The sequence below is a fragment of the Equus caballus genome, chromosome 1, assembly GCF_041296265.1.
Source record: "Equus caballus isolate H_3958 breed thoroughbred chromosome 1, TB-T2T, whole genome shotgun sequence".
NCBI classification, from domain to species: Eukaryota; Metazoa; Chordata; class Mammalia; order Perissodactyla; family Equidae; genus Equus; species Equus caballus.
Window position 1 is genome coordinate 151,424,819 of NC_091684.1, and position 24,374 is coordinate 151,449,192.

General features: G+C 44.1%; 1 protein-coding gene across 2 annotated transcripts in view; it reads left to right on the plus strand.

Moving 5' to 3' along the window:
• Window positions 1-24,374, plus strand: part of MYO5C (myosin VC) — a 92,368-nt gene that overhangs the window by 59,775 nt on the left and 8,219 nt on the right. For both annotated transcript variants that reach the window (XM_005603044.4, XM_070236418.1), the window contains exons 26-38: window positions 1,533-1,626; window positions 1,956-2,019; window positions 2,105-2,185; window positions 3,282-3,462; window positions 5,119-5,212; window positions 5,677-5,740; window positions 6,825-6,993; window positions 12,245-12,332; window positions 15,078-15,176; window positions 16,460-16,614; window positions 18,605-18,694; window positions 20,955-21,105; window positions 21,757-22,039. In XM_005603044.4, the coding sequence (XP_005603101.2) occupies window positions 1,533-1,626; window positions 1,956-2,019; window positions 2,105-2,185; window positions 3,282-3,462; window positions 5,119-5,212; window positions 5,677-5,740; window positions 6,825-6,993; window positions 12,245-12,332; window positions 15,078-15,176; window positions 16,460-16,614; window positions 18,605-18,694; window positions 20,955-21,105; window positions 21,757-22,039 (1,613 nt within the window). The remainder of the gene's footprint in view (window positions 1-1,532; window positions 1,627-1,955; window positions 2,020-2,104; window positions 2,186-3,281; window positions 3,463-5,118; window positions 5,213-5,676; window positions 5,741-6,824; window positions 6,994-12,244; window positions 12,333-15,077; window positions 15,177-16,459; window positions 16,615-18,604; window positions 18,695-20,954; window positions 21,106-21,756; window positions 22,040-24,374) is intronic.

Below are 24,374 nucleotides of genomic sequence, written 5' to 3' on the forward strand. Positions count from 1 at the left end.
GTGTAAGGTCGGAAAGCTTTCAAGCTTCTGCTAAATATGTGAAACATGTGTTAGTAGAAAATTTATTAAGATTATGCAGATATTCTCTGTAATTGTCATGGAAGGGCCATGTGTGGATTAGAAGAGCTTTAGGAATCACTCTGGGTCACATTTGCACGTCACAGCAGAGCTGTCCCTATTGTCTGGGCCCTGGTTTCCTATTGTTTAAAAGTAGGAGATTGGACTGTGGGATCAGGAAGGAGCACATATTCATTCTTAGCAGTCACACAAGACTGTGTCAGTCTGTGGGAGTCCTGTCATCTGGCCACAGTCTGTATCTCGGGAAATCCTGTGGTGGCACTTGGAATAAGGCACCGGTATTTGTCACTCACTTCCTCTTTGGTAGCTGAAACTGTGGTGCAAACACTCCAACTTGGTATGTTAAGGAGATTATTCTGACTTTCAAGGAAAATAAATGCATCATCATCAAGTTCTACATGGTACACATTATAGCATGTTACACATAACACGTTGAACATGTTGCGCACTATAACACGTCATACATGTTACACATAACACGTTATAAATTATACATGTTATGCATTATAACGTTATACATATTATAATTAGTCTGTAAGCAAATACACACATGACTTAGTGTGTTGATTGAAACCTCACAAAGGGCAGGGCTTTCGGATTGGCTAGTTGGGGGCCCCCATCAGGATGCCACGTGCCGCTGAACAGGCCGTTTAACCTAACCAGCTTCAGTTTTCCAATCTATAGAAGATCTCTCTGCTCACCTCATGGGCCTGATATAAGGATTAGGTTGTGTATGTAAAGCGATCAGTGAATGTCGATTTGATCTTCCTTCTCACCCGCTGTGGAAAGAGGAGCTGTCGCCCTTAAACACTTAGACTAACTGAGAAAATATCAAGGGGGGTTGTTCACCTCTGCCTGTCTCCTGCAGCTACAAAAACACAAACCTGTGACCCTTACTCAAGCTGAGCTCACAAGGTAAATTAAGGCAGAATACAGCCTCTTCCCCACCCCCAGAGCTGCCCCTCCGTGGACCCCAGTCTTGCCCCACCACCAACTCCCGACCTCCTGGCTGCCCCTGGTCCTGCTGCTGCACCACCTCTAGTCCTAGGGGAGCCCGAGCCTGCGTTTCCGAAGCGGGCAGCCTTGTCCACATCCTTGCGTCCGAGAGGTCACACAGTGAAAGAATGTATGGAAATTTTACTTCTCTCAGCTCTCCTTCCTCCCCACCCCGCCCCAAGCTTGTAGTAATTACTTTTTCCCTTTATATGGTAGGGAAACTCATTCTATGGGTACAACCAAGTAGATCTGGGAATAACTAACAATACTTGGAGCAGTTCAACATGCTTCAAGGCCACGCTGTATGGGCAGCAATGGTTTAACAAGATTTTAACCAGGAAACCACGGGGAGGACGCCTTGCACAGGTACTCAATACTGTAGTAATATACCCTTTGTCTGCTGTAAAGCATAATAGCTGTTTTTTTCTTCATCTGGTATGGTCATTGCTGTGAAACAGACAATCTCTGAGTTTGAAAAGGAGATAGAGCTGCTTCAGACACAGAAGATAGACGTGGAAAAACATGTGCAGTCACAGAAACGGGAAATGAGAGGTAACGAAAATGAGTCACTGAGCCCCTGGGTGCAGACTGAATTTGTCATAGATGTCACCTCTGAGGAAATGTGTCCTTTGACTGGGATGGGGCTGGTTAGTCACCTGATTGGTTGAATATATGGTAAGTTAAGTAGCTGGTCGGCTTCATAGCTGGCAGGTTGGTTAGTTGAATAGCTGATTGGTTGAACAGCTGGTAAGTTAGTTAGCTGATGAGACGGTTAGCTGGAGATTCTTTGTAAAGCCAGAAAACTAGTCCCTAAAAAGGGAATGGAAGGAGAGAAATCAGGCAAAAATGTAATTTAAACCAGCTCTGCCTTTTCCTCTTAGAAAAGATGTCTGAGATCACCAAACAACTTCTTGATAGCTATGACATTGAAGACGTAAGAAGCAGGTAATCACTTTTGCATTACCAAACATTTAGAAACATGTAACACCTGAGAAAGATGGTGGGTTTTCTCATCCTCCTTGTTTTCCAGGCTCTCTGTGGAAGATTTGGAACATTTAAATGAGGACGGAGAACTCTGGTTTGCTTATGAAGGACTAAAGAAAGCAACACGGTGAGAAATGACCCTCAGGGTTCTTTTTGATTTTTCAGAGATAGACGGTTGGAGAGTCAAAAGTTTATCTTACATTGATTCAGTACACAAGGTAACTTCCTTACAATAGAATAATCTAATCACTGGAAATATTTCTGCAAGAATTAAGTGATTATCTTAGTAATGAAGAACAATCTCTTTATGGGATAAACTGCTGAATAATAAAACCTGTAACATGTACAGTGAAAACTGATTATATCACATAAGTTAGCCAGTGTTGGTATAGGTATATAGATATGTTTAAATTTAAGGAGCTTGCTACTTTTCTTTTTATATTAATAAACTTTATTTTTTAGAGCAGGTTTAGGTTCACAGCAAAACTGAGCAGAAGGCACAGAGATTTCTCATATATCTCCTACCCCCGCCCCTCGCACACACAGCCATTATCAGTATCCCCCATCAGAGTGGTACATTTGTTACAATTGATGAACCTACACTGACATATCGTCACCACCCAGAGTCAGTAGTTTACAGTGGGGTTCACTCTTGGTATTATACATTCGATGGGGTTTGATGAATATATAATGACGTATATCTTGTTGCATCCTACAGAACATACTTTTAAATTATTAGAGTAAAAATGTAATTTTAATAATGTCTAAAATAAAATTTCTCATCATTAACTGCATGTTAGCACCATGTAATGCTTCCTAACTAGCTGGAAGGATTTTTTTTTTTTTAAGATTTTATTTTTCCTTTTTCTCCCAAAGTCCCCTGGTACATAGTTATGTATTTTTAGCTGTGGGTCCTTCTAGTTGTGGCATGAGGGATGCCGCCTCAGTGTGGCTTGATGAGCAGTGCCACGTCTGCGCCCAGGATTCGAACTGGCGAAACCCTGGGCTGCTGAAGCGGAGCATGTGAACTTAACCACTCGGCCACGGGGCCAGCCCCCTGGAAGGGTTTTATAATTGTATCTTCCTAATTCCATAGCCTGTAACTATGTGTACCTAGCGCCTGACTGTAATTGTGGGTTTTCATAACTGCCGCGCATGAACGCACAGCCATCGGCACAGCAGAATAAAGACCAGGTGATCAGTTTCTTCACCCTCCTCTACAGCGTTTTGGAGAGTCATTTCCAGTCCCAGAAGGATTGCTATGAAAAGGAAATTGAAGCTTTGAACTTCAAGGTGGTGCATCTAAGTCAAGAAATCAACCACCTGCAGAAATTGTTTAGAGAAGAGAATGACATCAACGAAAGTATCCGTCATGAAGTTACGAGGCTAACGTCAGAAAACATGGTATGCTCGCAGCCACGGGCCTGGTTGTGGCCATTATTCTAGAGATGTTATTCGTTAGTGGAGTGAAATTCAGTTTCTTAGCAGTAAAATGATGGATCAGAATTAGATTTTCCAGGAGTGAGGTAACTGGGTCAGAAGATAAAACTGTAAAATTACCCTAGGTTGGAGAGCACTTTGATTTGAGAGTGCGTTTGTTTACCATAGAATGGGTCCGGATTCTGTGATTTGTATGTGTGTGAGTGTGTATGTTTTTAAATCTATGTGTTTTAAATCTAGCCCTAACCCCTTGGAAAGTGACAAAGAACATTAAGGTAACAGGAGAACTCTTGAGAGGGGTGTGGGTTCAGGTCAGTCCCTCAACCTGTGCTCCTCATCTCACCTTTCCAAGAACTTTGCTCTTCCATGGTGTCTGTTCTTTCCTGCCACAACTGTCTCACCCTTTCTTCTTACTCATGCCCACTGGCATGGAGAAATGCTTTAGGAATCTCCTTACTCATAAAACATCCCTTAACCCCACATCCCCTGCAGCCACTACCCCATTTCTTTGGGGGAGTTAGCCAGACTTCTCAATGGCCATCCAACTGTGATTTCTCCACTCACCTCCCATTTAACAGCCAGCCCGTTCTGTTGTGTGCCCCTCCCACTGACTGAATCCCCCTTCACAGGGCTGATCACAAAGGGTTCCTTTTCACCCTCATCTTAGACTCTTGGCAGCATTTGATGACATTAATCACTCCCTCTGCCTCCCTACTGTTCCCTGGGCTTCCAGGGCACCATGCTCTCCACGGTTTCTCAACCCACCTCACTGGCTACCTCTTCTCAGCTTCTTGACTGTCTCTTCCTCCTCTGCCTAACCTGAGAATGTTAGGAAATTTCAGGGCTGTGTCAACAAGTGGGGAGACGTGACTCTGGGCACAGCGGACATGTGGAACGGTAGGTAAGGACCTCCACGACATTGTTTATTCCTTGGGTGAAACTTGAATGAGGAATTTGCAGTGAGAGCCAATGGCACAATCAAACAAGTGTTCTTCATCTGAACTTCAGAGGCATGGGTGTTTTTATAAACTTGGACTACAGGAAAACTCTTTACCTGACTGAAAGTGGAGGTCCTAGACATTTAAAGAAGTACACAGATAGACAAGGACAAAGGATTGTGAAGCATACTGGATGATTCCTGACCTCCGCTAACAGAGCAGTGTGCAGCCTAGAATTCAAAGGGCGCAGTGGGGCCCCTTCGAGATGATTTTCCTGTTCTTACATGACGAGATAATGCCTCTGGGCCTGGACCAAAGAGGCTGGCTGCCATTTCCTCACATCACCCCTCCCTCAACTCAGCCTAGAATTCCCATATGCCCTCCCAGACAGTGCACTTCCTTCTCTCCAGGAGACCTCGGTGATATGGGGAGTTGTAGCTGTGTGAGAACCGCTCCCTCTGAGCATGCCAGTGTTTCTTGTGACTTTAGGTCTTCAGATAAAGAAAACAGAACGCCAGTCCAGTCTAATGTCCTGGCTGGCCCTCTGACACAGCTGTACCAGACGTATGCTCCACGGAGTTAAGGTCCTAGACAGTTTAGTTTGCTTCTGAGTAGCTCTGAGATTTTAAAATTTGCAGATGAAAGTATTTTATATTCTAATATTTCTAATTCTTTCGTGAAGATGATCCCAGACTTTAAACAGCAAATTTCAGAACTGGAGAAGCAGAAGCAAGATCTTGAAATTCGCCTGAATGAACAAACTGAAAACATGAAAGGTAACTGGAACCCACAAGAACCTACTTTTAGAAAACGGTTTCTAGTATTCAGGAAATGACACAAAAGTCATCGTACCCAGGGGTCTCAAACTCTGATTCTCTGTGGGGCCAGGCAGGTGGCATAAATGTGAGAAGTGTGCTGGGTGGAGGGTACAGGAAGGTGCATGGGCATTTAAAGGGCCCACATGCCTCCAAGCTCTGCTGGTTGTAGCCAAGCAGGAATACGGACCCCAGTGTTGCTCGATATTCCTATTTTTAAAGAAAAGCCAGAAACACAGATTTTTATATGCAGTACCACAATTTTTAAATAACAGCTTAAAGAAATTTTAAACATTGTTTAGACCAAACAAAACCTAATCTCTAGCTGGATACAGCTTAGGACCCCTGATAACTGAAAATCAACCAAACACAACCAGGATGCAGTGATGTGGCCCCCAAAGTACTGACAGTTCTTCTCATTATAGGAAAACTAGAAGAGTTGACTAATCAGTTGAATCGCAATCGAGAAGAGGAGGGAACTCAAAGAAAGTAAGTGTTAACGTGTATGTACCTCAAGTTCATGTTCATGTCCTGCTTTTCTTTTCTGAAGTTGAGATACCAGGATATGTTATTAAGCCAAAAAAGCAAGGTGCTAATTAAGGTGTGTAATATATTTGCATTCAAATATGAAGAAATACATGAGCACATGTGCAGGTGTGTGCATGCGCGCACACACACGTGTGAGCCTGTGTGGGAGAATGTACAAAAAACAACACAAATAAAACATTGGTTGCCTATGGGGAGGGTGAGTGAGTGGCTGGTGCCCGGGGTTGGAGGAGACTTACTTTCACTGTATTTATACCCTTTTGTACCCTTAGAATGTTATACCATGTGCATGGATTGTTCGAAAAATCCATAAGATTGTGTGAGAGAAAACAGATTTTCTCTTAGCCGACCATTTAGGGGAGGCCGAACATCCATGCTGATAGAGAATCTTCATTGATAATCCCCCCAAATTTATATCCTGACCAGCAGAGGGCCTGGTGCCCTGGCAGAGCCTTGTCAGAGAAATGTCCTGTTTTTCTGCCAGTGAATTGAGATACTTAATTTTAAGAACAATAAATGGACACCCTACATCCCAGAGAGCATTTTTAGTCACATGACTTCATTGGTAGGATTGGGACGAAATGACGACCCAAAACAGTAGGAAAGTGGTACGACAGCATATTGGAACACTCTTGATGGACTCCCTCTGCTCCTCTCTCTGATCCCTGGCTTTTTGAGTGTCTGGTCCCCAGGCCATTTACAAAGGAAGTAATCATCAGGCTCTTGGTCATCAGGGTGTGAGTGAGTGTGGATGCCCCATGGGAGCTTTCAAGGGGTTTAGTCGGGATGGGGGCGAGAATCTCTTCTCAGGTTAAGGAGGCTGGGCTGTCTATGGCCAATTTTATGCCCAGCCAACCCTGGCCTCTCCCCGCCTTCAAGGACTGCCCTATGCAGGTACTATTTGCTTTACACATAAATTGGCCAAAGTATTTTTCCATCTTTGGGAATATCAGTGCTTGCTGTGACAATGAGTGACTTCTCCACGAAGGTTAAACTGACACCAAAATTTCCTCTGTCCTTTTTGCAGGACCATAGAAGCCCAAAATGAAATACACACCAAAGAGAAAGAGAAGCTGATGGGTAAGATTCAAGAAATGCAGGAGGCTGGCGAACACTTGAAGAAACAATTTGAAACTGAAAATGAGGTCAAGAGTAGTTTCCAGCAGGAAGCATCTCGTCTCGCTATAGAAAACAGGGTGAGGAGTTTGCTAACTTGTCGATAAATACTGCCTGTGTGCGGACGCCAGTGCACGGGGCACATGCCCCCTGAAGCATACAGTGAACAGCTGTGGACTCAAAGCCACCTTTCATCAGAGCTGTTTCCTTATCTCAAAAGAGAAGCGGCCTCTGAGGTTACAGCCCACTGCAGGGGAGTCTGGGGGACTTACACAGGCCGCACAGGGAAGGGCCTGATAAGGGAAGGGGGGACAGAGGTGCAGTGGTCCTGAGACTGTCCGATGGACTACACCCATCTGAGATGAGGATGCCCTGGTCTGCAGCACGCTGAGGATGACAGCTGATATGTGAACTTTTCTGAGCAAAACTTACCCCATGAGAGGCCCATGCTTGCTTCTGAGGGTAGGCCCTGCCTGCAGTTTTTAAGAGTCAAAATGTTCTTCTGTGAAATGATCATGATAATAGATGACAAACTTTAAATTGTTAAAGTCTTCATCAAAAATGCCCTTGTCAAGGGTCCAGCCCCGGTGGCCCAGAGGTTAAGGTCGCACATTCCACTTCTGCAGCCTGGGGTTTGCCCGTTCGAATCCCAGGTGCAGACATGGCACTGCTTGGCAAAAGCCATGCTGTGGTAGGCGTCCCACGTATACACTAGAGGAAGATGGGCACGGATGTTAGCTCAGGGCCAGTTTTCCTCAGCAAAAAGAGGAGGATTGGCAGCAGATGTTAGCTCAGAGCTAATCTTCCTCAAAAAACAAAAAACCCTTGTCAAAATGAAGTTCGGCAGCTCTGTGTCAGTTCCCAGCAATTCTTTTGAAATTTTACTGGTGTGTGAAAACCACAAGACTGAGAAGCCCTGAAATCACAGATGGGCGCTTTCCTGGGAGTCGAACACTCTCAGGCCCCTTCCTCACTTGGCGGCCTTCAAGACCGTGACCGGGGAAGGGCTCACCAGGGCAGTGGTCAGCCTGGACATGTCCATGGGCCACAGGCCCTGCTCCCCATTGTCAAAGCCCCCCATTTCCTATCTCGCAGGAGAACCATGATAGGGTAAAATCATTTTTTTTTTTTTATTAATGTTATGATAGATTACAACCTTGTGAGATTTCAGTTGTACATTTTTGTTAGTCATGTTGTGGGTACACCACTTCCCCCTCTGTGCCCTCCCCCCACCCCCCCTTTTCCCTGGTAACCACCGATCAGATCTCCTTATCAATATACTAACTTCCACCTATGAGTGGAGTCATATAGAGTTCGTCTTTCTCTGACTGGCTTATTTCGCTTAACATAATGCCCTCGAGGTCCATCCACGTTGTTGTGAATGGGCCAATTTTGTCTTTTTTTATGGCTGAGTAGTATTCCATTGTGTATATATACCACATCTTCTTTATCCAATCATCAGTTTCTGGGCATGTAGGCTGGTTCCACGTCTTGGCTATTGTAAATAATGCTGCGATGAACATAGGGGTGCAACGGACTCTTGAGATTTCTGATATCAGGTTCTTAGGATAGATACCCAGTAATGGGATGGCTGGGTCATAGGGTATTTCTATTTTTAACTTTTTGAGAAATCTCCATACTGTTTTCCATAGTGGCTGTACCAGTTTGCATTCCCACCAACAGTGTATGAGGGTTCCTTTTTCTCCACATCCTCTCCAACATTTGTCACTCTTGGTTTTGGATGTTTTTGCCAATCTAAACGGGTGTAAGGTGATATCTTAGTGTAGTTTTGATTTGCATTTCCCTGGTGATTAGCGATGATGAACATCTTTTCATGTGTCTATTGGCCATATTCATATCTTCTTTTGAGAAATGTCTGTTCATGTCCTCTGCCCATTTTTTGATCAGGTTGTTTGTTTTTTTGTTGCTGATCAGTGTGAGTTCTTTGTATATTATGGAGATTAACCCTTTGTCAGATAAGTGGCTTGTAAATATTTTTTCCCAATTAGTGAGCTGTCTTTTTGTTTCAATCCTGTTTTCCCTTGCCTTGAAGAAGCTCTTTAGTCTGATGAAGTCCCATTTGTTTATTCTTTCTATTGTTTCCCTCAACTGAGGAGTTACAGTGTCCGAAAAGATTCTTTTGAAACTGATGTCAAAGAGTGTACTGCCTATATTCTCTTCCAAAAGACTTATTGTCTCAGGCCTAATCTTTAGGTCTTTGATCCATTTTGAGTTTATTTTGGTGTGTGGTGAAAAAGAATGGTCAATTTTCAATCTTTTGCATGCGGCTGTCCAGTTTTCCCAGCACCATTTGTTGAAGAGACTTTCTTTTCTCCATTGTAGGCCCTCTGCTCCTTTGTCGAAGATTAGCTGTCTATAGATGTGTGGTTTTATCTCTGGGCTTTCAATTCTGTTCCATTGATCTGTGGACCTGTTTTTGTACCAGTACCATGCTGTTTTGATCACTGTAGCTTTGTAGTATGTTTTGAAATCGGGGATTGTGATTCCGCCGGCTTTGTTTTTGCTCAGGATTGCTTTAGCAATTCGCGGTCTTTTGTTGCCCCATATGAATTTTAGGATTGTTTGTTCAATTTCTGTGAAGAATGTTCTTGGGATTCTGATTGGGGGGTAAAATCATATTTTGCAGTGTCAGAATTTAACTTTGAAGCATAATTATATCTAAAAAGAGGATCCAGGGAGTTTAACATTTAATAGGAAGTAGCGAATTCCAGTCAGGGGCACCTAGATGATGGCCATCTTTTTTGGAGGGGGATATAACTTTCTCAGAGCACAGACTCCTCAGATCACACCAGATAAGCAACAGCTTGCTGAGCGTGTGCGAGATGCTGTCCTGCCTTCTGCAGCTGTGCCTGCGTGTGTGTCCCTTGGGTCTCCGCCGGGGCCAGTGGTAAGGGAAAGGTTTGTGGGGGGGTCTTGTGTGTGTTGTGCATCTTGTCGGGTGTGAACCCTCCTTCCCTAGCTGTGAGCATGTGGCTCTGTGTATGTGTCAGTCCCTGAGTTGTGTAGGATTTGTGTGAGTTTGTTTATGATGCTCCGGGAGCAGTGAGGGCCCCTCCTCAGGAGCCCCCCCTGTGTGTGGCTCTGTTCCCAGGCAGGGACAGGACAGGCCTGCTTCTTCCACAGAGCACTGAGCTGGGGAACAGTCATATCTACGTGTTTATTCCAACATCTATCCCTGAGCCAATGAGTAGCCTCAGAGTTACAGATGAACGTGCAGCAACAGAATTTCTATATAGGAGCTGGTGGTTTTTGCCCATGAATGAGACTTAACTGCATTAGTTTCCTAGAGCTACCATAACAAATTGCCATAAACTGGGTGACCTGAAACAACAGACATTTGTTCTCTCACAGTTGTAGAGGTCAAAGTCCAAATTCAAGGTGCTGGCAGGGCTGCACTCCTCCAGAGTCTCTGGAGGAGAATCCTTCCTTGCCTCTTCCAGCTTCTGGCATTTCTTGGTTTGTGACAGCCTTACTCTGATCTCTGCCTGTGTCTTCATATGGGCTTCTCTCTGTGTGTCTCTGTGTGTCCTCTTCTGTTAAAAGGATAGTCTTATTAGATTTAGGACCCACCCTGATCCAGTATGATCTCATATTGATCCTTAGTTTAATTATAACTGCAGAGACCCAAATATGGTCACATTCTAGGGTTCTAAGTGGACGTGAATTTTGAGGGGACACTATTCAACCTACTTTGAGTCAAAATTGTTAATAAAAAAAGAAATTAAAAAAATTTGGTGGTCATCTCACCATTTATCAAAGAAATTCAAAATTAAAACTAGGTATTATTTTTGCCTCTCAAATAATAGAGATCTTATGGTGCTGGTGAGAATGTTTTGAAGTGGGCACTGTCATACATGGTTTCTGGGAATGTAAATTGGTACAAACTTTCTCAGGGGTGATTTGGAGGCAAATATATCAGGAACCTTTGGAAGCGCATTCCCTTTGGCTCAGTAATGCAACTTCTAAGATTCTATCCTAAGTAAGTAATCAGATATGTGGACAAAGGTTTTGGTTCAGAGTGTTGATCATAATGTTATTAATCATAGCAAAAAAACCCAAGGAAACAAAATGGATGTCCAACAAAAGTAGGGAGGTTAAATTATCGTACGTCATATGACTTAGCCATTAAAATGATTGTTTGGATATATTATCAGTGATATGGGGAAATGTCTGCAATATAATTAGAGAAAAATATAGCATTTAAAACTTTACATACAGTAAGACCCCAATTTTATAAATGTGTATGTGCCACATTAGAAAAAAAGAGAAGAATGAAATAAATCAAAATGTGAACAGTGGTTTCTACCAGGTTCTGGATTGATGAGTGACTTTTTATTATTAGATGTATAATAGGATGGACTCAAATTGGAGGGAAGAAATTGTACCCACATCCCGACTCGCAAGGTCAGATAAAGTTCCTAACGTGCTTTGTCAGGGACACAGAACTGTGGCAGGGGAGAGGTGACCACAGAGTAGAGACTGCACAACTTCCCTCAGCCCCAAGAGTCCCCACAGGGCACACAGCCGCAGTGACTGCATGGTGGGCATTGCTGGATCAGGGAAAACTGAATCTTCTCTTTGTCAAAGCCCTTGGAAGCCAGGAAGAACCTAAATACTCTATGCCCTTGATAGGAAATATTTATAGGCATCCAGGACTCTCCCGGTTCTTGAGCTAGATTCAGCATGGGCAAGACCACCCCTTATCAGGAAGGAAAGGCAAAGCTGGACCCAAATCTCAGAACAGTCTCTCTGTCTCCATCTTCTCACATCCAGAGAGCCCGTTCTTGCACATTCATATTTTTAAATTCTCTACAGTGGGTATTACTTTATTAAGGGAAAAGTAGATCAAGATAAATGTGGTGTGTATCCATACCATGGGATATTATTCAGCCGCAAAAAAGAATGACATGCTCATACATGCTATAGCATGGATGAACCTTGAAAATATTATGCTAAGTGAAAGAAGCCAGACACAAAAGGCCACATATTATATGATTCAATTGATATCGAGTGTCCAGAATAGGCAGATATATAGAGACAGAAAGTAGATTAGTGGTTGCCAGGGGCTGGGAGGGAATGGGGGCACAGGGGATGATGGCTAAAATTTACAGGTTTCTTTTTGGTGTGATGAAAGTGTTCTGGAATAATGGTGATTTTTGCACAATTGACTATACTAAAAACCATTGAGTTGTACACTTTAAATTGTATGTGAATTGTATGGTATGTGAGTTATAGCTCAATAAAGCTGTTACCAAAAAGTGGATTAAGATGCTTCTAAGCTAATGGCCTTGTTTCTTTTGATTTCTGTAGGATCTTGAAGAAGAGTTAGACATGAAGGACAGAGTGATTAAAAAGCTACAAGATCAAGTCAGGACTCTAACCAAGACAATTGAAAAAGGTAGGAAAAATGACATTCACTTCCCTATTCTTTGAGCTTTCAGCTAAAGTCAGCATGCGTTGAAGTGTTTTATTTCCTGATGTGTTTCAAAGTCTTTGAAACCCAAAGGAATGATTCTCAACTGGTAGGGTTTAGGGCTCAGTGATGGGCTGATGGAAAGATCCTTTGAGGCAGGCAGATAGCTCGCCACCCCTCAGATAATACTGGATATGCTCATGTCATTGCAAGGCTCACCCTGAAATGACTATGATGAATAATTAATACTCTTCCTCCGTTAGCTCTCCCCTTTTAAAACTGAAACTATGAGCAAGTTTCTAATTTAACTGCTTTGACATTCACTTCCTCTTCCAGTTACATAGGATCAATATCCCCATTTCTATTAGAAGAAAGAAGTTGAGAACTTAAGAAGCCAGACAGTAGTCCTGGGCATGGACTGAACTTCACACTTTGAGTGTCCTCATGAGCTCCTGTGAAAAAGACTCTGCCTTTCTTTCCTTCATCTGCTTCTGTCACTGAACTTTCCTGACTTCTCTCTTCTAACACTCTTCACGCTTCTGTTCCATATTGCTTCCTTTCTCCCAGCCTTCATCACTAAGGCTATATCTTCAATTATCCGTTCCTTTTTCTATATTCATTTCTTTGAAGAGCTCCTTTATTCAACTCTCAGCTCAAATTTAAAATGTCTAAAACCAAACGAGGATCTCTCCCATTCAGTAATAAACGATAAATGTTGGTGTGCCTGTGGAGGCAGGGACCATGTCTGTCCTTCCCAACCCCCCAATTCCCCGTTGTTGGAATGAATGAATGAACTGCCATCTCGACATAAGGACTTCCATCACCTCCAACTCAGCGTGTCTAAATTGGAATGCATCAGCTTCCCTTCCTGTGTGTTAGTTCTCTTGTCATACAACAAATTACCCAAAACTTAGCAACGTAAAACAGCAAACACTTAACAATGCACAGTTCCTGAGGGTCAAGAATCCAGGAGCAACTTAGCTGGGTGCTTCTGACTCTGAGTTGCTGTCAAGTCGTCAGCAGGGATGTGATCATCTGAAGGCTTAACTGGGGCTGGAGCATCTGCTTCTAAGCTCATTTATGTGGCTCTTGGCAGGAAACCAATATCTCTTGAACACTCCATAAGTGGCATTAGCTTCCAGGGTCCCTGCAAGGAACGTGCCCAGATCTGAGTCATCACACTCGAGAATACCCAAAGTGTGAGGTCCTTATCAGGTATTTCTGCTTCAGTTATTGTTCTCCCTGGTCCAGATGCAATCTACCAGTCAGAGGTCATTCTTATCATACATAGTGTTGCTTAGTAAAACAGCTGACGTTCTACCCCATCAGTCTCCAAGGGAACAGAGCTAGTAAATCCACAGGAGAAATTTTCACGCAGTAATAAGAGAGTTCTGTTAACTCTTTTTCACCCACTAGAGCCCGCTCGCTTTTCTTGGCCCGACTGGAGTGATACCTCCTTCAGGAAGCATTTTTCAACAGTTCTAACCTACCTCTGTGTGAATTCTCATAAGCCCTATATTTATTTCTTATGGCTACTATAACACATCTGCATAAAATTAGTGGCTTGATGGAACACCGATGTATTATCTTACAGTCCTAGAGGTCAGAAGTCCAAAATGGCTTTCACTGGGTTAAAATCAGCATGTCAGCAGGGCCGTGTTCCTTCTGGACACTTCGGGGGAGAATCCGTTCCCTCACCTTTCCCAGCTTCTGGAGGCGGCCTGCGTTTCTTGGCTTGTGGACCCCTTCCTCCATCTTCAAATTCAGTAGCATAGCGTCTTCAAAGTCTTCCTCTCTAACCTCTGCTTCTGTCGTCACATCTCTTTCTCTCAGAATGGATATGAATCTCTGGGGAACAGAGGGCAGACTGTGGCCCACCCAGGATCTCCACATCCCAATGCCTGGAACCTGTGAATATGTTCCCTTACATCGCAACAGGGATTTTTAAGGATCTTGAGATGGGGAGATTATCCTGGATTATCCAGGTGGACCCAATGTCATCATAAGAGACCTTATAAGAGAGAGGCATGGATGCCAGTGTGAGAGAAGGTGATGGAGCAATGGAAGCAGAGGGAGAGGAGGAGATATGATGATGGAAACTGAAGTCAGAGTGATGTGGCCACAAGCCAAGGAATGTGGGCAGCTTCTAGAGCTGGAAATGCAAGAGAGAGGCCCTAGAGCCTCCAGCAGGAGCACAGCTCTGCTGACACTTTGATTTTAGCCCTGTAAGATCCATTTCAGTCTTCTGCCCTCCAGAACTATAAGATTAAAAAAAGTTATGGTATTTTAAGTCACTAAATTTGTGATAACTTGTTCAGCACATAAGAAACTAATACAGTCCCGTTAGGATCACACAGTATGGAACTTGGCCCACCAAATGTTTTCTAAGTCTTGCTTCCTTAACTGTGGCATCAGCATGTTGAAGACAAGAGCAGCATCTGAGATTGCTCTCATCTCCCTGCTCTGCTGGATACATACCAGGCACTCATAAGGATTCCTTCAAGGATAACAGGCTGTTCAGCAGCAACCATACTCAATGATATCCTCACAGATAAGAATCACTACCAGAAGACATTCTTCAGGATTCAGTAAAGTTTTCATTTAGCTGAAAGCCACAAGAGTTCATGTGCAAACCAGTGAGAATGGGGTGGAAAGATACAGAGCAGTCCCGTTATAAAGCTTGTGGAACTTTTTGGGTGTATTTAGCTGACTGTTTACCTCTCTCTGCAGCCAATGATGTGCACTTGTCTTCAGGACCCAAGGAGTACCTGGGGATGCTGGAATACAAGAGAGAAGATGAGGCCAAGCTTATTCAAAACCTCATTCTTGGTAGTTAAACCTGGAAGTCTGAAGTTTTGTTTTGTCTTTGAGAACCTGAACGTCATTCATTGCCACAGTCCGGGGCAGGGGCAGTCCCTTCTCTTCCTCCCCTGCTCTCCCCCAGCCCCGAGTTTCTCAGCCTCAGCACTATTGACCAGATGATTCTTTGTTGTGAGGGACTACGCTCTGGAGGATATTGAGCAGCATGCTTGGCTTCTACCCTCTCGAAGCCAGTAGCAGCACCTAGTCATGACAATAAAAAGTGTTTCCAGATGTTGCCAAATGCTCCCTGGAAGCCAAAATTGCCCTCAGTTGAGAAGCACTGCCTAACCTCTTCCCAAGACTAGTCGCAGGGTCTGGATAGAAGACGTATCTCCTTATCTTTGTGTCTCAGCACAGGAGTCACCGCAGAAGTAATTGTGGCTTCTATGCTCCATTCAACTTCTGACAAATTTACATGCAGGCAGTATGACGGGGGCTTCCGAGCCACGCCTCCGTTACAGGAATGCCCCAGTGTGCATGCCCAGGGGTGGGTGATCTTAGAACTAATCTCACTAGACGTCTTCACCATGAAAACCACATGGTTTTCCAGAGGAAGGGAGAAAAGCTCCTCCCTATCAGCTTGTCTCAAAGCAGAAAGCCAGCATGTAGCCTGCTTCCTCTTCTTCTAAGTGACCCCCTCAGAGCGTGTGCGCACACCTCCCTTTTCCCTCCCGCCCTTCCTAGGGCACAGCTGTGGAGCCTCTGCTTTGTTCTCCTGTCTTCATGCAGCCATGGGGCGGTCTTTGTGTGCTTATCTTAGCTTGTCCTATGAAGTTTCTGTCTCCCCTTCATCCCCATCTGTCTCACAGCCATTCTCTTCCCCCCAAGGCCAGCGAGACCCCCTCTGAGGACTGTTGTGTACCTGTCTTCCCGATTCAAGGCGGGTGCATGTGATCACCGAGATCATATCCATCCTCATCCTGGAGCCTTTGGTGGGGTGCTTGGAGCTGGGGTTCCCCTCTCACCTTGGAGATCTGAAATCCAGGGTCTCCACACCAGGGAGAAGTCAAATTCTGTCTCTTATTCAGCCTTTTAAAAAAGAGGAAGTACTTTGCAAATGAGAAGTAAGAGGAGCAGAGGGCACCTGTATATTTTTGCCAGACTGAATTCCTCAAAGAGAAAAGACATCCCTATGCATTCAGGCACAGCATTGAGTATGGAAAAGCAAACACCCCTGCCCCGTAGTCAGAGGTTCTTTAGGGGGAGAGCTGACCGTCAGCTGTAATCCTCATCGACTATCCCTGCTCCAGACTTGAAGCCCCGCGGCGTGGTGGTGAACATGATCCCCGGGCTGCCGGCTCACATCCTGTTCATGTGTCTACGCTACGCAGACTCTCTAAATGATGCCAACATGGTCAAGTCCCTCATGAACAGCACCATTAATGGCATCAAGCAGGTGATTAAGGTAGGAACCAGCTTTGACATTGGCCCTTGGTATTATGGCTACTTTAGGAGCACCTGTGGGAATGACCAGATGCCCATACTTTGCCCATTCTTCATCTCCAGTCTTTGGTGAACCACGTGATTCTTCAAGCCAGTTTGAAGCCCAATCAGTGAAAGAAGCCAAGCTGGTAGGAAAAGACAGGCAAGGTCAGGGATCGCCAAGGATAAGGACCTGCCAATAGATCTCAAAGCCGTCCCTTGGAGTGTACAACATGGTAGCCGCCACCCCCACCACTCCTATCCCCTCAGGGTGTGAGATTCCTGGCTGTGAGGAATACAGGTTCAGTTGGTGTAGCAAGTGTTTATGGTGAGGGATGGGAAGGACTGAAGACTTAGTCATCTCTTTCCTTGGCATTTATATAATTCTCCCTTCTAAAACCACAGTATGTACTTTTATGCCCAGCCCAGAACTGAAGGTAAGCTACGTGTTAGCTGGGAGCAGTAAAATATAGGTCCAATATTTTTCATCCCCCTTCCAAATGAGGAGTAATGTTTGATGTTGGGATATATTTGAATTTTTTAGTTGGGGCAGTCTTACCTCACTTTTAGTAAAATATATGTTCTAGAAGAGTCATGAGTAATTAAACCCTATTTTAAATAATCTAGGAAAAGAGAAGAATAAAAACAGTGAATGCATAAGAGGTCAAAGTATGAGTAATTCTCCTCAACCCTCCCTCCCCCGCAAAAAAAAACTGGTACCAAGAATTCATTACTCATCAGGAGCTAGGAGTAGAAAATTAGCATTTGTTTGGTGCTGGGTGCTTTATAGTCACTGTCTTCACAGGACCCACCAGTGTGTCTTTGGAAGGAGCGCCCATAAATTGATGTTTTCTCTGTCCATATTTTCATAAGCTGGTTTTTCTTAGTTCAAACTTGCATTGTTTCAGGCCATAGGCACACAGTATTTGCCCCATCTTGCTGCTCTGGGGCGTTTACATGTTTAGAAACTGAAAGATGCATGGCATGAGGAGTATAAATCCCCTTTCTCACCAGCATCTTCCATCTCAGCTTCTCCAGGGTCTCCCTGCCCTCCGTCTTTGTTGGTACAGAGGACCTGCCTCTCCCCCTGCCAGTGCACAGCACCCCTCACTTGGCCCACGTACCCCTTAGCCATGGTGCCTTTTTCTCCACCCCCCTGGCTGCCAAAGCACTTGAACTACTTGTCTCCACCAATTCTCTTTCTCACTCCTTGCAATCTGGCTTCTACCCCTATCATGCCACAGAAAGATCACCAAGAGTTCCTCTTGCTAAATCCAATGGTATTTCCTTAACTTTTATTCGCCTTAAATGGCCTGAAACATTAGGACCATCTCTTTGGAACCCTCTTGCCTTGTCTTTCAGGACGTTCCCAGTTTTCCCCTTTCCTCTTTGATCACCACACCTCTGCCTTCTTTGCTTGTTGCTCTTCTTCCTGCCCCATAAGCAGGGGTGTTCTCCCCAACAGAGTCCTTTATCCTGAGCTCTTGTCTATCCAGTCCTTTCAAGGAGGACATCCTCCCGTCTCTCTCATGAGGTTTGCTCAGCTACCCGCATTCCCCATCATCTCTCCATCCTCTAAGCTTTTGTGGCACAATCTGCGTCCATCCTGTGGACATTTGGCCACCTGTTTACTGTGTCCTATTTATGTTATGTCTGTCTTCCCAGTCAGAGCGTGAACTTTGGAGGGCAAAGACCAAGACTTAGATTCCTCAGGCATTCTTGCAGCGTATGCTTCAAATTTCATAATGTATCATAACCTGTACAGAAATACTTTGCAAACCATAGCCTGCTATATAAATATAAGAGCTTATCATTATAGTATAAATTTAATGAAGGCTTTTGTGAATAAAAGAAGAATTCCTTTTGGTCAAAAGCTACCACCTAACCAAACAGGTAAGATATATCTATTCTTGCCTCATAGGCACCAGTAATCACCAAATTCAGCTTTGTCTTTTGTTGGTTTTTTTTTAAAGGAACATTTAGAAGACTTTGAGATGCTGTCCTTTTGGCTTGCCAATACTTGTCATTTCCTCAATTGCCTGAAGCAGTACAGTGGAGAAGAGGTAGGGTTGCCTGTCTGCTCTGTGTTCTGTGCTGCCTGTGGGTCTGTAACCTCCTGAGCCAGAGCTCACCGTAAGGGCTGGGAACTGGGACACCTAGCTCCGGGACAGCCTCTGCTCCAGCTGGCTTTCTGGCTTCCTCCTCACCCAGGAGGGCAACTTCACATCACTGGTTGGACACAAGGCACAGGCAGAAGACTTCTAGAAAGAGACTTAGACCTTGGGCATGGCACTCGACCTCACTTTCCTTGACTTTTAAACCCACGAGGTAGATGCAATGATTTTTAAGTTTCCTTCTGGTTGTAAAATTCTGAAGTTTTCACTATTATGACTGTAAAATACAGCCTTTAGTCCTTCATGCCTGTTCCTTCATAGCTGTTGTCTCTACGAGATTCGGATTATTCCTCCATAATCTGTAAATCCTCTGCCATCCTGACTCTGCTTCCAAGGGGCTAACATCATAAAGAAGTTCTCCACCTTCAAGTACTCACAGAGCAAAATTTCATTGACCTAAAACAGCAAAATGGCTTTTTAGGGTTTTCACTGCTCTTCAGAATGGTTGTACCATGTAACAGTCTCACCAGCAGTGGATGAGGTTTTCAGTGTCTCGTACCTTTACCAACACTAGCTATTGACAGACATTTGATTATTTACCAATCTCATGGATATAAAAAGATACCTTGTTGACTTAGATGGCAATTACTGGATCACTAGTGAGGTCCGGCATCATTTCCTGCTTATTGGTCATTTGGGTTTCCTTTTAAATTGCCTACTCACAGTCATTCTCCATTTTTCTTGGGGGGTCTTTTTTTCTTGCTGATTTGTAAGAGGTTTTTATGGATTATGGATAGATTATGGCTTGTCTTCCAATTTTCTTTATGGAGTTTGTTGTACACGGTTTTTGAATTTTGACATACTTGAATCTCTCAATCCTGTTCTTTTATAATATGTATGTTTGAATGTCTTGCTCAAGAAATTCTTCCCTACCCTGGGATCATGAAGTTGTTCTCTTACTTTCTTCTAAACTCTTATAATTCAGAGTTTAGAATTTAATTCTAAACTCATATCTTATTCATGGATAGCCAATTGTCCCAATGGAGAGAAAGTAGAATAAAATATAAAAGTAATCCTAGTATGATAGAGCAAGAGGAGAAATGAGTCTGGGAAATCCTTCCTCTGACAAATGAGTACCAAAAGCAGTGAGGGCACAGACTAGTCCGTTGAAGACAGACTGGCATCTGTGAGACGTTAATGGGAGAGGATATTATTCAACACCATTTATTTTTTGATCCTTTCTTTGCCCCCTTCAGCCATGTACGATGTTCTTGTCCCTGAGTGTTTTCTCAATTACTGTAATTTTATTTCTAAAATTTCAATGGTTCTTTTCCACTCTGCCTCTTACTATAATATCCTATTCTTGTCCTGTTTTGTTTTTCTTCTATCGCTTTGAACATGTTAAACATAGTGTATTAGTCTGCTTGGCCTGCTCTAACAAAATACCACAGACTGGGGGCGCTTAAACAACAGAAATTTATTTTCTCACAGTTTTGGAGGCTAGAAGTCTGAAATCAGGCTGCCAACACGCTGGTTCAGTGCTGAGGGCTCACTGCCTGGCTTGCAGACAGCTACCTTCTCGCTGTGTCCTCACACGGCCTTCCCACCTCCGTGCATGGGGTGGAAAGAGAGAGAGTGAGCTCTCTCATGTCTCTTCTTACAAGGACACTCATCCTATCAGATCAGGGCCCCATCCTTAGGACCTCAGTTACCCTTAGTTACTTCCTTAAAGGCCTCATCTCCAAATACAGCCACACTGGAGGTTAGGGCTTCAACATAGGAATTTGAGGAGGATGCAAATATTCAGTCCACAACACATTTTAAAATATTTTAGATTGGTCTATGTTCTTACTTAGAAAGTTATGAATCTCATTTATTACATCCACTGGCCTCTTACAGCAGTATGTTTCCTGGGGTGCTTTGCAGTTTTTTTCTAGGAGCTTCCAGGGGCGTTGTTTCCCACTGTAGTCTGTAGACTCTAGGGGCACATACTTCTAGGGGGAGTAAGCGGTTCAGTGACATTTAGTTAGTTCTGGAAAATAAATGCTACCCCAAACATCAAGAGCTCATTGGATACAAATCAGACGTTAAGTTTTAAAGTACAGGAGTTATAGTGGAAGCTGATTATAACAGCATTAGTAGAGACAGCATTTTAATTTCCCGCATGTCTATGTAATTCTAATACGCATATGCTCAAAATTACTTTCAGGAATTCATGAAGCATAACAGTCCACATCAGAATAAGAATTGCTTGAACAATTTTGACCTTTCAGAATACAGACAGATTCTTAGTGATGTGGCTATACGAATATATCATCAGTTTGTTATCGTAATGGAAAATAACATTCAACCAATAATAGGTAAGAAAAGAATTGATGACCAAAAAGTATTTATAATAACATTGAAACCTTAAAAAATAAATCCAGTGTATGGAATGTGTGATTATAAAGAAAACAGTTTTAAAACAAGAAGCTTTAATGGTGTAAAGGTCCACTTTTTAACTCTTTGATTGCTTAAAATGATTGCATGTATGAAAGTACACGGGTCTGGTTTTCTCTCTGTGAGGGTGGTTCATCCTGAAGGGAAAGATTTGGGAGAACTGTGGAGAACTCCTGCTACTCACATGGCTAATCCTGGGTGTCAGGCAAGTATTTTTGAAATCCTGAAGTCCCACTCAAATTCTTGCAGACTTTCTCCAATTTCTGAAATGTAAGTACTTGAGGCTTTAAATAGTTCTAGACCAGGAGTTATCATGCTAACCCGCTGTCTTTCCTGTGAAGTTGAAAGTAGAGATGCTCCAAGCCTGTAAGAACTGCGTCCCTCCATCCCCATCCACCTCCTAGGCACCCTGGTGCTCCCCAATTCTTTTGCTTTCTCTGTCGGAACTACATCCTCTACAAACTCTTGTAGAAAATGGCCCACCTCCTGAAACAGACATGCGAAAGCAGTGAAAAATGTTCTCCGGGTGTGCCCACTGTGTGCACAAGAAAAGTTTCCATTTTTCTCTTTAGTGCCAGGCATGCTGGAGTATGAGAGTCTGCAGGGCATTTCCGGCCTGAAGCCCACAGGCTTCCGAAAGCGGTCATCCAGCATAGACGACACGGACGGCTACACGATGACCTCCATCCTGCAGCAGCTAAGCTACTTCTACAGTACCATGTGCCAGAACGGCCTGGACCCCGAGCTCGTGAGGCAGGCCGTGAAGCAGCTCTTCTTCCTGATCGGGGCCGTCACCCTGAACAGCCTCTTTCTGCGGAAGGACATGTGCTCCTGCAGAAAAGGGATGCAGATCAGGTAAAACCCGTAAACCACCACTTACCCCGGGGAGGCTGGCCGGAAAGAATGCCCTTAAAGTCTGAGACCACACACTCCCGCCCCACCCTCCATAAGAGCTGCACTGCTGGGGAGCTGTGAACAAGATGACTCGAGAACTTTGGAGATGTCACCATCTGATGCCCAGCCCCTCCTCCCATCACTCCCTACCATGCTAACTTGACGCTCTGCCAGAGAGACTTTAACTGGGAACTAGTAATTGTATACTGTAGCTATGGTTACCATGCACTCAACCAGTATGTATTGACCGCCATCTCTGTGAACAGCACCGCCTAGTGGAGGACACAGGAAACAAAGGATCCCAGCTTTGGAGAAGCTCAAAGTAGCTAATACCAATTCAAGGCAGCTATGAGTAAGTCTCCAATGAGGGGTGCAGGAAGTGCTTGAGAGATTGTCATGGACAGAAAAGTTAAGGGAGCCTCAGAGCTGTGTGCTGAGTGATTTTAAAAAAGAGGAAGGACATTCCAGGCAGAGGAAATGAGGCAGGCAGAGGCACAGTGGTAGAACTGATGAGCACCCCTCCTGAGGCCACAGTAGACAGCTCTGTCTGGGTTGAGCAGAGGTTTGTTTGGGGAGCAGCAGGACCAAGTAGAGTAGTAGGTTGGCTCCAGACTGGGAGGGTCTGGAATGCCAGGCCAAGGCATTTGGAATTCATCCCGAAGACATGGTGATCCACGGTTTGGAGGTGTGTCACCTTCTGTTTATCTCTAATTAAGGAAACACAGATCCTGGCCTATGTTTGAATTATAATATGGGGTAGATATTTAAGATGTTTTAATATGTACAGGAATTTGATACGTGTATGTGATGTGAGACCCTGGGGTGGTGACGATGGCAATGAAGTAAGGGAAAGTGACAACGGAAGTATCTTAAGCCAAGAACTAAACATGAGACGTCCATCACACTTTTTCAGCATTAGTGAAACTTGGAGCTGGACATGCCCACAAACCACTGTGGCAAATGCCCATGACAGCAGGTCGTGGTCCTCAGAGGAGGGGCATTCAGAAGGACTGGGCTTTCAGGGCCTTTTTCTCTTCACTCTGTTCATTTCACAGCTCCATGCAGACACCCTGAGGGCCTCCGAGGTAGGTTTTAGCTCTATTTAACGTAAAGCCATAAACCTAAATGTGCCAGCAGAGCCTTTGCCAAACAACTCTCATTCCATCGGTAGGTCCCAAGATGCCTGAACATGGGACATGAGTGAAAAGGGTCATGAGCAATCCTGTAACAACTATTTTGAGGATGAGCAACATCTGTCCCCGTAGGTGCCCAGTACTCCTTCCGTTCACGGATTGAAAGCGGCCACCTGGGCAGCGAGGCCTTTACAGTGAGTTGCTCTGAGTAGCACGTGTGTTTTAGAAGCATTCACTCACTCACTCAGATATTTATGTAGCTGCTGCCATAAGCAAAGCCCAGTAGGATTTCGGTGGCTTTACAATGAAAACATAAATAACCCAATAATAAAACACGAACACAAGTGGAAAATCAAGACCAAAGAAAAGAAAAATAGGAACAGTGGACGGAGTGGCTTGAAAACTGCCTCCAGGCTTTCTGGCTGCCAGGACAAACAGCAAAACATCATCAGCTCTCTGGTCTCGTTGGGTATGGTGAGGCAGACCGGTTCCTGAGAAAGTATAAGGATACCATAGTACGTAATTCTTTTTTGTTCCTAGTCGTGAATTGTAAAAATAATATATCGTGTAGACTTTATGTCACAATCTCCACAAATAGCATTTTTACAGCAAGTGACATTGTGGCAGCTTTTGCCAGTGAACTTTGATGAAGGCCTGGGGAGTGCTCATGGAGACAGTTCTGTCGGGAACGGGAATGACGTGGCCCAGGTACATGCATTGCTGTCTCCCGAGGGAATCTGGGAAGAATATGAAAGGCATTGAGTTGGGTCTTGAAGGACTGGTAGGATTTCAGCAGGCCAGGAATCAGAGGAGTGAGCCCAGGCCTCGCTGAGGGACAACTGGTGGCAGGGTGTCAATAGCCCCCTGTGAAAGGAGCACCAGGAGTGATGAGAGAACCTGGCAAGATTGGTTCGAAAGAGAAGGTGGAATGCCAGCGTTAGAAATGCGTGCTTTAGTCCCTCCGCAGTGGCAGCCACCACCGATTTTTCCTTTTTCAGCATGCTTTAAGCTATGAATTCAATTTCCTTAATAGTTGTAGGACTATCAGGCTATATATTTCATCTAAGGTGAGTTTTGGTTGTTTTTGGTTTTCAAGGAATTGGTCCACTTCATCGAAGTTGTTGAGTTTCTCTGCATAGAGCTGTTCATAACATTTCCTTGTT